Source organism: Microcebus murinus, chromosome 4 (genome assembly GCF_040939455.1).
Source record: "Microcebus murinus isolate Inina chromosome 4, M.murinus_Inina_mat1.0, whole genome shotgun sequence".
Lineage (NCBI taxonomy): Eukaryota > Metazoa > Chordata > Mammalia > Primates > Cheirogaleidae > Microcebus > Microcebus murinus.
In genome coordinates this window covers 82013331-82026858 of record NC_134107.1, presented here as the reverse complement: position 1 = coordinate 82026858, position 13528 = coordinate 82013331, and the positions used below count along the sequence as shown (strand labels likewise).

Below are 13528 nucleotides of genomic sequence, written 5' to 3'. Positions count from 1 at the left end.
CCACCTACCCGACACCCAATGAATGTTACTACTATATGTGCACATAAGTGTTGGATCAGTTAATACCAATTTGATAGTGCATACATGGGATGCTTGTTTTTCCATTCTTGTGATACTTAGTAGAATGGGCTCCAGCTTTATTGAGGATAATTAAAAGGTTGTATTTTCCTGGATAGAGCTGGAACCCATTCTACTAAGTGAAATATCTCAAGAATGGAAAAACAAGCACCACATGTACTTACTAGCAAATTGGTATTAACGGATCAACACCTAAGTGGACATATAGGAATAACATTTATCGGTGTCCAGGTGAGAGGGGGGAGGGGGAGATGGGTATATACAAACACAATGTGCAACGTTTGGGAGATGGTCACACTTGAAGCTCTGACTCGAGGGGGGAGGGGGCATGGGTAATATATGTAACCTTAAATTTGTGCCCCCATAATATGCTGAAATAAAAATAAATTTTTAAAAAAGGTGCTAAATAACCATTGTTTTTTGTGGCTGAGTAGAAAGAACTTCATGGTATACATATACCACATTTTATTAATCTACTCATGTATTGATGGGCACTTGGGTTGCTTCCACATCTTTGCCATTGTGAATTGTGCTGTTATAAACATTGGAGTACAGATGTCTTTTTTGCCTTTGGGTAGATGCCCAGTAATGGGATTGCTAAATCAAATGGTAGTTTTACTTGTAGCTTTTTGAGGTATCTCCGTATTACTTTCCACAGAAGTTGTACTAGTTTGCAAAACCACCAGCAGTGTATGTGTGTGCCTATCTCTGCATATCCACACCAATATTTATTGTTTTGGGACTTTTTGATAAAAGCCATTCTCACTGGAGTTAAGTGATATCTCATTGTGGGTTTGATTTGCATTTCCCTGATGATTAGAGATGTTGAGCATTTTTTCATGTTTTTTGGCCATTAATCTGTCTTGTTTTGAAAAGTTCATGTCCTTTATGTTCATGTCCTTTGCCCACTTTTTAATGGGGTGGTTTGATGTTTTTCTTGTTGATTTTCCTGAGTTCTATATAGATTCTGGTTATCAGTCTTTTATCGGATGTGTAACGTGAATACTTTCTCTTATTCTGTAGGTTGTTTATTTACTCTTGTGATAGTTTTCTTGGCTGTGCACAAACGTTTTAATTTTCAGGTCTCATTTATTTACTATTGTTGTTGCTGTGATTGCTTTTGGGGTCTTCTCACCATTCGTTTTCAAGCAACTCTAAGGTTTAATTCCCAAAATGCTTTTTGTTCAATTTCTTGCCTCCTTTTTTTTTTTTTTTTTTTGCCTGTATTATTTACCCTACCTGGAAGCCCTTCTCTTCTCCCACATATTCCCATGGCTGGCCCCTAACTTAGCCTTTAGGATTCACATCACTTCTCCCTTCCCCTCAGATTTCTCTGAGGCTTCCCAGACAAGGTTGAGAAACCCTTTCCTCTCCTATGTCTCCCTTGCATTTGTCAACCATAACACTATCACTCTGAGTTATAATTGTGTTCTACCTTTCTGTTTGTCTCATCAGACTCTAAGTATTAAAGGCAGAAGCAGCATCTTTCTAATCATGCCTAGTTGCAAGCATAATGCTTCGTCCCAAATGGGTGCTTAAAGAATATTTATGGAAATTTAAATTATAAAACTGATGTAAAAGGAGCTATACCGCCTTAAATTGTTAAACATTAAGTCCTTGTTGATAATAAGTCATCAGACATGTTAGTGATTACACTCATTGTTGAAGCTTCTGTGTGTGCCTTAATGTTCATACTTCTGAATGAAGGCTCATACTTTGGATCAGAAGGTGCTGAGATATTTAATGCTTTGCCACTGTTGTAGATTAACTGTTTCAATAATATAACATTTTTTTACAGAATCACAACCTATATATTTTATCAAAACTCTGGAAGTAAGATCTGAGAACCTCTTAGATCATACAGGCCATCTCTTTACTGTATACTTTCATTTTTTAAAAAATCATTCAGAATTGGACACCTTGTAACAGGGCTTTTGTCAGGAATTATCAGGTCAAGTCACTTAAAAGGAAAGTGTTTGTTATTTTTTTAACACTTGTTAAACACAATTAGTGATCATCCATCACTTCTCTGTGTGAAGGTTTTCATTTTGATCATCATCTCAAATGTACTAAGTTTACCTGATCATTATCATCATTGGGAATTTGATCTCAGTGTTCCCGTCTTTGTTTCAGTATAAAGTAATGAATGATATTACAGTTAATAGGGAAAAAAATTGCACTTCTGTACCAGACATGTTCAAGTCGATTTAACATTGTACATTTATCAGAGATTAGCCCTCTAAAAGATCGAGTAAATAAAGGTTACTTTTCTGGGTTCTAGTCCATTCTGTTAAATGGAAGTATACTTCCTGCTATAAATATTGGTAATTTGATGAATTTTCAGTTATTGCAATAATATATACCTTTTATATTATAATATGATACAAATGATTCTTTCTTTCTAGTCATTAATAACCCAGAATGCAGAAATAAAGAATAAGCAAAAGACAAAAACAAAAAATACGAGTAGGGTAAAGTGAATATGTAAATATAAATGTGGTAGAATCTGCCTTTGGAAAAGAACAAATTAACTGCTACATAACTTTGTAAAATTTTTTAAACTAAAATATTAATAAAAAACAAAGGCCTAAAGTGAAAAAATATAGCATAGTTAAATCAAATATTTAAGTGTTATGAAATACTCTCTTTAGAAAGTTGTAAAATTGACCAAGAAAGAATTAGAGAATACTAAATATATTCCTGGAGATTACAGTGGACAAATTGTAATGTTTAATACATTTGATTAATCAAACTTTACTTTCTGTGAGCCTGTCATTATTCATATGAAATATATAATTTTTCAAATATAATAACATATGAAATGTACCGGAAAATATATATTCCAGGTAGAGCACTTAATTTGTCTTTTGAATTTTATTTTTGCCATTAGTAACATTTATATTTTAGTTGTATCATATAAGTTCTATAATAAAAAATGCTTCCTGACATTGACATTTATTTTTGATCTTATTTTGTTTTAATGTTAGATACTTCTCATCAGACTGATTAGTGCCTTTCATACAGCCATTACTCCAATGAGCAATTCTGTTACAGGATCCAATGTTAGATTAATAATAAATATCTGCAAAGTGCTCTGCAATGTATATAATTATCCTATTCGAGTCTTCTAGAAACTCACTGAATTAGTTATCACTATCATTGTGATTTTACCTATGAAGAAATTTAGATTTACTGATATTACATGACTTTCTCGAAGTAACATTTAGTAAGTAGTAGAGCCAGGGCTGGAACTTGGGTCTTCTCTCCTGAACTCCTTCTAATTTATTGAGAAAGATCAGCAATAGGGAGGTTTATATGTGCCTCCAAAGTCCTGCTTTTCAAAAGTTAGGACATTTCATTGATTTCTTACCAAATTATTCTAAATTTTATCAGATAATTATTCATTTTTATAAAACCTCTTAAATCATTTACAAGCAGCAGTTATATACTAGATTTATTATGTTAAGATTCATCATTTTTTTAAAAAAAAGTTAATGCAGACATCTACTTGTTGCATATAAGTCATATGAACATTTTTTAAAATTATGAAAATTGCATGCCAGAATTATTTTTTTGGCTGTTTGTTTAGAGAGTCATTCTAAACCTGAGTAAATTAAGAATTATTGGATGCAAGCAATAAAAACCAACTATGTTAATTATAAACAAACAAAAAACCTTCTGGCTATCAAAAACAAAATAAAAAAGAAGAATGTGCTGAAAGGACACCAGGGATTCACTGAATAGAAGCTAGAGGACAAGCTTAGAAAATGGACAGAAACCAAGACTTCTCTTAAAGGCCAATAAACAAACATCACAAGTTCACCCGTTGGGTCCCATTATCACTGGACACCACTGCCATCAAGAATAAAGAACCATATCTTTGTCTTTGCATTAGTTTACTATTTTCTGATTCAAATTCCTGGTAGCATGTGTTACACAGGCCAAGCCCAGGGCTGGAAAGGCTTCCTTGGTGGGAGTTGGGGAGGGGGAGGCAGGGCACTTGCTCTCACAAACCAAACCAATGGGGAACTCTATCCACACAGAGAAAGAGGAGGAGGAAGGAGGGGGAGGTAGGTTAGACTCTGAAGAACACCCCCCTACAAAAAAAAGGTAAATATTCACTATGGCATCCCTAATTATGGATATACAATAGAGTTTTTGGTCCCAGTGAGGTTAAGGAGTTCTAAGACAAGAATAACACTATTTTTACTATTCAGATGAAAATGGGACTATTTGGAGTATATGGAGAGAAGATAATCTTTTTCTTTTCTGCTACCTATCTTGAAATGATTAGCTAATGAATTAAGTTTTGCTTTAGTTTTACTTTCGAAATAGATTATTTGTAAGTAGACTTCAATGGATTTCTAGTGAAAAAGGTTATGTATATTTCCCTTGCTCCCCTCCCCCTCGAGTCAGAGCTTCAACCATGTCCATCCCCCATTTGGTGCGCATCACACTCATTATGTATGTATATACCCATCCCCTCCCCCCCACCTGCCCGACAGCCTATAGATGTTATTCCTATATGTCCACTTATGCTTCTTTATAGACATACCAGACCTCCCATGACTTCAAACACATCTTTGCCTTTCCCTCTTTTAAGTTCTTCAGTGCCTAGCTGGTGGTCTTTCCCCTAGAATTGGGAAGAGATGTAGAGAAGACATGTGAGGATTAAGTCGAGATTCATTGGCCCTTTCCCTGCCATCCTCCATCTGCCACCAACACCAGAGAACAGCCTAAAAGAGGATGAAAGACCAAAGTATTCATTCTCTCTCTCTCTCTCTCTCTCTCTCTCACACACACACACACACACACACACTCCAAACCTCTTAAACCATATGGAAGTTTAAAATAAGACTGGATTAAGTTTTAAAGAACAAAAGTGAACTGAAAGAAAACTCTGGATTCTACCTAAGACATAATTAAAGATTGTTAAAGGAAAATTAGATATAGCACAATTGAAAGCAGTGGTATTACAAAATAAAACCAATGTATATTTAAATCCCAAAGAATTGAGATTCAATAAACTAATTATATTCTGCTCGGGCATTATCTTTCTCTTTTAGAAAGTTTTCCTGACTTGCCTCCTGATTGCCTGGTGTACTCCCTCTAACCTTCTCTATCACAGCACCTGTGTGCTGGTCTCTCCTATTAAACTGTGAGCTGCTTTTTGAGGCTAGAACTGAGTCATCTTCATCTTTGGAACCCTTGCATGTTAACACAGTGCTTTGCACACAAATGGTTCTCATTAAATGGGTGTTGCATGAATGAGTGGTAGATGATGGATTCAACTAGCAAATTCTCAGAAATGCCAAATCACATTGGCTAGTTTTATTTTTTTATTTTATTTTATTTTTTTTGAGACAGAGTCTCACTGTGTTGCCCAGGCTAGAGTGAGTGCCGTGGCGTCAGCCTTGCTCACAGCAACTTCAAACTCCTGGGCTCAAGCAATCCCACTGCCTCAGCCTCCCGAGTAGCTGGGACTACAGGCATGCACCACCATGCCCGGCTAATTTTTTCTATATATATTAGTTGGCCAATTAATTTATTTCTATTTATAGTAGAGATGGGGTCTCGCTCTTGCTCAGGCTGGTTTCGAACTCCTGACCTCAAGCAATCCGCCTGCCTCAGCCTCCCAGAGTGCTAGGATTACAGGCGTGAGCCACCACGCCTGGACGGCTAGTTTTAAATGACTTCCAAAGTTGCTACGCTTTTTTCATTTTTTAGGCTGTATTATTTATTAATACTTTGTGATTTTTAGTGTTAAATACATTGAGATTGGAAACATATTACCCTACTCACATCTATTTTGAAATTTCTATGTATTTTCAACATTTTTGACATAATTAGGTGATTTTTGTGATCATTTTACTTTTAAATTTGTTTTGCAGGTTTTCGAAATTTACATATTGATGACCAGATAACTCTCATCCAGTATTCTTGGATGAGCTTAATGGTGTTTGGACTGGGATGGAGATCCTATAAACACGTCAGTGGGCAGATGTTATATTTCGCACCTGATCTAATACTAAATGAGTAAGTAGTAACTTTTGCTATTCTTGTTATTATCATAAGTATATGTGTAGGATAATTTTGAAATTTATATTTCAGTATATGGTCACACACTTAGTGTCCTAAATAATAAAATTCTCCTGAAGGGCTTCTCAGAATCACCTCACGATATAGCTTGCTATGATATTATTAATAAAATTGTATCATTTTTCAATAATTTGATATTCAGAACTTTTTCATCTTGTTTCAGTATATATTGTAGTCTCAAATACAATTTTTTTAAACTTCACAAATATATCAAGAAATATATTAAAAGATAAAATTAAATATTTAGTTTATCAGATTTCAATTTCATACCTTGGTATTATGACAACAATGAAATAAATGAGAAATATTTTTGCTTGAAAGTAAGGCTTACCTTCAAAAAGTGAAAGCATTATCTTTCTTCCTATAGGAAAAATGAGACTGATAATTTACTTTAAAAATTGAAAGATAAATATTTCAATTTGCTTCATTTTATTTAAATAGCTGTAATTAATTTTCTACATATAAACTTTAAGTGAATAAGAATCTTTTCATGGTAATATTTATAATGTTCTAATGGTGAATGCTAACTTAGAAGAATATAACTTAATAATTTACGCATATATAAGCCTTTACAGTTTATAGATAATTTTCATGTGTTTAATTCCATTTTACCCAACAATCCCTTGAAATAGATAAGGAATCAGCATCCTTCATTTTACAGTTCAGGAAACCAAGGCTCAGAAAAATGACTTATCTCTTCTGAGTCAAATAGTCAAAATCTAGTTTTCATTATTCCTGTTAGCTTCATTTGACTAATATGAACATTATAAAACAACACATGGTTTAGAAAATACCTCAAATAAATTTCCTAAACCTTTGTGTTGAACCTTGTCAGTTATTTAATGCTTGCTATGCTAACATACTCTTTTGCTTTTTTCTATATTACCATATATTTCCCCTATAAAACTAAGTTTCAGTGAACTGAATCAATTATCCCATTGAATTACATGCAAAATGATATGCATGTTTTCACAGAAAAAAAAACTTATAATAAAGCATTTCTGAGCAGCCATCAGCTCCACATTCTCTACTCCTACGACTTTGCTCTCCTTTTTCAGTTTAGACATTTAAAGTGTGATAACAAAAGTGAGAAACAATGTCAGTGTCAATGGAATATAATTTTTTAACTTTAACATTTCCTAACCTCAAAAATTCAGTATTACATAAAAGTTTAGAAGATGTTAAAAATTCAAAATATTGAATTTGTGAATGTTTATTAAAAGTAGTAATCACATTCAATAATATGTAAGATAATTACCAAAATCACATTCCCTGATGAAGTACATAAGCTGACTAAGACACTTTTTTTTTTCTGTTGCTTTTTCCTTTGTGTCCTGTGTGTGGTGCAAGACAGCGGATGAAAGAATCGTCATTCTATTCATTATGCCTTACCATGTGGCAGATCCCACAGGAGTTTGTCAAGCTTCAAGTGAGCCAAGAAGAGTTCCTCTGTATGAAAGTGTTGCTACTTCTTAATACAAGTGAGTGTGTTCAAGTAACTTAATATAGTTTCTTAATGCATTAGGACAGTCTCAAACAATAATATGATTATATAATTATATAAGATAGAAATCTGAGATTGTAAGTGTAAAAGAGAAACACCCAATATATTGTCATAGTCATTAATAAAATTACTTGATATTTTTCATATTTTATCTACCATTCTTAAATATTATATCATACTAACATAGCCTGGTCAATTCCTTTTTATTTTGAAAATATATGAAATGTCACTAAATGACATTTTCATATTCACCTAATTTGGTACTATAAACTACAGTCATGTGCCACATAATGACGTTTTAGTCAACAATGGACTGCATTTATGACAATAGGTCCCATAAGATTGTAATGCAGCTAAAAATTTCCTGTCATCTGGTGACATTATAGCTTTAGTAACTTCATAGCACCAAGCATTACTCTTGTGTTTGGGGCAATGCTGGTGTAAACAAACCTACTGCATTTCCCGGTTCTATAAAAGTATAGCACATACAATTGTACAGTGCATAATACTTGATAATGGCAATAAACGACTGTTACTAGTTTATGTGCTTACTTTTTAAATCAGTGTTTTAGAATGTACTACTTTTACTTATTAAAAAAAAACCAACTGTAAAGCAGCCTCAGGCAGGTCCTTCAGGAGGGATTCCAGAAGAAGGCAGTGTTACCATAGGAGATGACAGCTCCATGTGTGTTGCTGCCCCTGAAGAACTTACTGAGGTGGGAACCTATGGCCTTGGGCCACATGCGGCCTTCTGGGTCCTTGACTGCAGCCTTTTGACTGAATCCAAATTTGACAGAATAATTTCTTTTATTAAAAGGGGTACAGCAAAGAAAAATGAAGCTTTTCTTTTTTTTTTTCTTTTAAACTCCTTTGGTGTTTAAGAAAGAATAATCTTGAAATCATAAGGCCACAGGTTGTCTACCGCATGCTGTGTCTTTGTGTCTTAGCTTTGAACAAAAAAGTTTAAAAAGCAAAATAACAGAAATTAAAAATAGAAAAAAGCCTATAGAATAAGGATATAAAGAAAGAAAATACTTTTGTATAGCTGTACAATGTTTGTGTTTTAAGCTAAGTGTTATTACAAAAGAGTTAAAAAGTTAAAAAAAAATTAAGGTGTCTATAAAGTAAAAAAAGTTACAGTAAGCTAAAGTTAAATTATTGTTGAAGAAAGAAAACTAAATTTTGTAAATACAGCATAGCCTAAAGTTAAGGGGTTTATAAAGTCTGTGGTAGTGGACAGTAATGTCCTAGGCCTTCACATTCACTCACCACTAACTCATTGATTCACCCAGAACAACTTCCAGTCCTGCCAACTGCATTTATGATAAGTTTTGTACCATATTTTTACTGTACCTTGTCTATGGTTAAATATGTTTAGACAAACAAATACTTACCATTGTGCTATAATTACCTACAGTATTCAGTACAGTAACATGCTGTACAGGTTTGTAGCCTAGGAGCAGTAGGCTGTACCATATGGCCTAGGCATGTAGTAGGCTATGCCATCTAAGTTTATGAAAGTGCACTTTGTGGTGTTCCCACAATGGTGAAAAATGCCACACTTCTCAGAATGCATCCCCATCATTATGCAATACCTGACTGCCATTAATATAGCATAAACACAAACTATGCTTCCCTCTACTACCACCCCAAGACCCTCACAAAAATAGTCTCTATATAAAATACATAGTTTTTGGAAAAACAAGCACCACATATACTCACCAGCAAATTGGTATTAACTGAACAGCACCTAAGTGGTCTCATAGGTACTACAGTAATAGGGTATTGGGCAGGGGGGAGGGAGGCGGGTATATACATATATAATGAGTGAGATGTGCACCATCTGGGGGATGGTCATGCTGGAGACTCGGACTTGTGGGGGGAGGGAGGGAAATGGGCATTTATTGAAACCTTAAAATCTATACCCTCATAATATGCTGAAATTAAAAAAAATTTAAAAAAATACATAATTTTGTTTGGAACTTTTGTTATATCAGGATAGGCTGCTATAACGCATAACAATAGAGATTAATAGGTTAATAAAAATCACAGTATATTTGTCACTCAAAGACACAGTCCCATGGTTTAGCAAGAAAAATCCAGGCTCCTTCTATCCAGTGGCTCTACCTTTTCCTGGTAGCTTAGAGTCCTCCATTGGACCTGACTAGAAATGAGCACTGAGTGAGAGAAGGCTTGGAGGCAAGGCCTGAAACTATCAGGCATCACTTCCACTCACATTCCACGACCTGCCTTAACTTCAGGAAAGGTTGGGAAATGCAGCCTAGCTGTATGCCCAGAAGTAAAAGGAAGTGACTTATAATGCATGGCGTTGGTCACCAGAATTGGACAGGCGAATATCCCTTTTCTGTGCTCTTTCCAAGCATAGTCAGGTTTAGCCCTGAAATGTACGAATCGATGCTTCCTTGACCTGTAGTGATTTGCAAGAGAGCCACAGGGAGCTAAGACCTCAGGTCAAGAGTGAGGCAAGGGTCTTTCTCAGCAGCATCTTTGCAGAGAGTCAACTGGAATATATTTAATAATATAGTAATTAACTTCTGCTCTTCTTTGTTTGGTGTTAATTAATCCTATAGCAGTTATGTCATAGATAGTCCTAGATCTCCCAAATTAGTTTGCACCCTTCACATAATTCTGTATTTGTGGATGGGCTACATGATGTTGGGGGGAAAACAACCTCTTATATGTCCAGCGCAGGATCAGCAGGGAAGCTCTGCTCCTTTTCATCACTCAGAAATCCAGGCTAATGGAGGCTGTATCTTGACTCACGCTTCCACAGTCTCTAGAGCAGAGGTAAGGAAAGAAAGAGAGATACATCTGACTTCTCACATAGATTCTTGGCCACTTGCCACTTCAAGAAAAGGAAGCAAACGGAACTATTTGGTGACTAGTACTTAATGTTCTCTGTAAATTCTAATCAAAATTCTAATGAGATTTGGGGGAAGAGAGTGAACTTAGCAAACCTATTGAGAATTCATCTTTAAATCTAGAGGAATAAATAAATGAGCATTGCAAAAATGTGAGGGGAATTAGAAAGCAACAATAATTAATACAGCATAGGAGATGAATGGATAACACTGAATTGTTAGTCAAGTCAGACAAGTAGATATTAGAATTTAAATGCTATAGTGGAAACACCACAAGTCAATGAGTATAGACTAAATAAATATTGTTGAGAAAAATAGTTTGGTATTTGAAGAAAAATAAGTTTGAATATTTAGCACAAATTATATTTTAAAATAAATAACAGATAATTGAGTAAACACTCAAATAATTAATAAACTAGAATAAAAATTTATTTTCAAATCTAAAATAGGAAATATCTTTTAAAAAAATGAATGTAAGAGGAAACTTGGCAAAGAAAAAAATGATGATTTGATAGTTATAAAGGTAAATCTCCCATTTGCCATAAAAAATTAAAATACAGATCTCTAGGAATAGATACTAGGTTGAACATATACTTTTAGCATCTTTCCCTCTGAAATTACATAAAAATCTTAGTAAAAGGATTTAATAAGAAAAATTAAGGAAAATAATTTTATATTCATGTTTAAGAATGAAAGAGAAGTGGAGATTGATTGGGAACCTTTAAAAAAGTTGCTATGTGAAGTAACTAGAGAAATGAGAGCCTAGAAACACATACGGTATTTTATATACATATAGATGTACATACAGGAGTTTTCAATTGAACAAATGTTGCATATTGCCAAAATTACCCTTGAAAAGCCTCTTTTTATTCACGATCTGAGCTCTTGAAAACTCAAAACCAAAGAATTAACTTTTTTGACTTTTGCAAGTTTGTATCTGTGTGGTGCAGGGGATAAATATGGGTTTACAAAGGGTTATTTTTTCCTCCTATTTCCTGAGACTCAACAATATTGAAATTGGGCCAATTAACCCTACAGTGGCCTCTAAGAGTTCAAGTAAAAGGAAGAGTTGCATGTCTCTCACTTTAAATCAAAAGCTAGAAATGATGAAGCCTAGTAAGGAAAGCATGTCCAAAGCTGATATAAGCCGAAAGGTTGGCCTTTTGAACCAAACGGATAGCCAAGTTGTGAATGCAAAGGAAAGGTTCTTGAAGGAAATTAAAAAGCGCTGCTCCAGTAAACACAAATGATAAGAAAGCAAAGTCATCTTGCTAATGTGGAGAAGGTTTTAGTGGTCTGAATAGAGAAAATCAAACCAGCCACATATTCCCTTAAGCCAAAGCCTCCTCCAGAACAAGGCCCTAACTCTCTTCAATTCTATGAAGGCTGAGAGAGCTGATGAAGCCGCAGAAGAAAAATTTGAGGCTAGCAGAAACTGGCTCATGAGGTTTAAGGAAAGAAGCTGTTTCCATAACATAGAAGTACAAGAGGAAGCAGCAAGTGCTAATAGTAGAAGCTGCAGTAAGTTATCCAGAAGATCTAGCTAAAATCATTGATGGTAGCTACACTGAACAACAGATTTTCAATGTGGATGAAACAGCCTTAGAAAGATGCAATCTAGGACTTTCATAGCTAGAAAGAAGTCAGTGCCTGGCTTCAAATCTTTAAAGGACAAGCTGACATTTTTGTTAGGTGCTAATGCAGCTGGTGACCTTAAATTGAAGCCAACGCTCATTTAGTATTCCAAAAATCCTAAGGATCTTAAGAATTAATGCTAAATTCTTAAGAATTAATGCTAAATCTTCTCTGCCTTTGCTCTATAAATGGAACAACAAAGCTGTATGACAACACATCTGTTTACAGCATGATTTACTGAATATTTTAAGCCCACTGTTGAGAACTACTGCTCAGAAAAAAATATGTCTTCTAAAATATACTGCTTATTGATAATGTACCTAGTCACCCAAGAACTCTGATGGGGTTGTACAAGGAGGTTAATGTTTTTTGTGACTGTTAACATCCATTCTGCAACCCATGGATCAAAGAGTAATTTTCAGTGTTTAAGGCTTATGCTTTAAGAAATACATTTTGTAAGGATATAGCTACTATACAGTGATTTCTCTGATGGATCTGGGTAAAGTAAATTGAGACCTTCTGGAAAGGATTCACCATTCTAGATGCCATTAAAAATATTATGAGAGGATGTCAAAATATCAACATTAACAAGAATTTAAACAAAGTTGTTTCCAACTCTCATGAATGACTTGGAGGTCTTCAAGACTTCAGTGGGGGAAATCACTATAGAGATGCTGGAATTAGCAAGAGAACTAGAATTAGAAGTGGAGCCTGAAGATGCAGTTGAATTGCTGCAATCCCAGGATTAAACTTGAATTGATTAGGAGCTGCTTCTTATGAATAAGTGAAGAAAGTGGTTTCCTGAGATGAAATCTACTCCTGGTGAAGATGTTGTGAACATTGTTGAAATGACAACAAAGGATTTAGGATATTTCATAAACGTAGTTGATAAAGCAGCAGCAAGTTTTGGCAAAGATTCCAATTTTGAAAGAATTTCTATTGTGGATAAAATGCTGTCAAACAGCATCACATGCTATCTCCACAAACTCTTTTGTGAAAGAAAGAGTCAATGTGCAAAACTTCATTGAGGTTTTATTTTAAGAAATTGCCACAGCCACCCCAACCTTCAGCAACCACCACACAGATTGGTCAGCAGCCATCAAGGCAAGACTTTCCACCAGCAAAAAGATTGTGACTTGCTAAAGGTCAGATGATTGTTAGCATTTTTAATCAATAAAACATTTTTAATTAAGGTCTGTACATTATTTTTTTTAGACATAACACTATTGCACACTTAATGCATTCTAGCATAGTGTAAACATAACTGTCGTATGCTCTCAGAAACCAAAAAAATTATGTGAGTGGCTTTACTGCAATATTCACTTTATTG

General features: G+C 34.6%; 1 protein-coding gene across 2 annotated transcripts in view; it reads left to right on the top strand.

Moving 5' to 3' along the window:
* The window catches only part of PGR (progesterone receptor), a 94004-nt gene that overhangs the window by 57762 nt on the left and 22714 nt on the right, over positions 1–13528 (top strand). For both annotated transcript variants that reach the window (XM_012770555.3, XM_012770554.2), the window contains exons 5-6: positions 5970–6114; positions 7528–7658. In XM_012770555.3, the coding sequence (XP_012626009.2) occupies positions 5970–6114; positions 7528–7658 (276 nt within the window). The remainder of the gene's footprint in view (positions 1–5969; positions 6115–7527; positions 7659–13528) is intronic.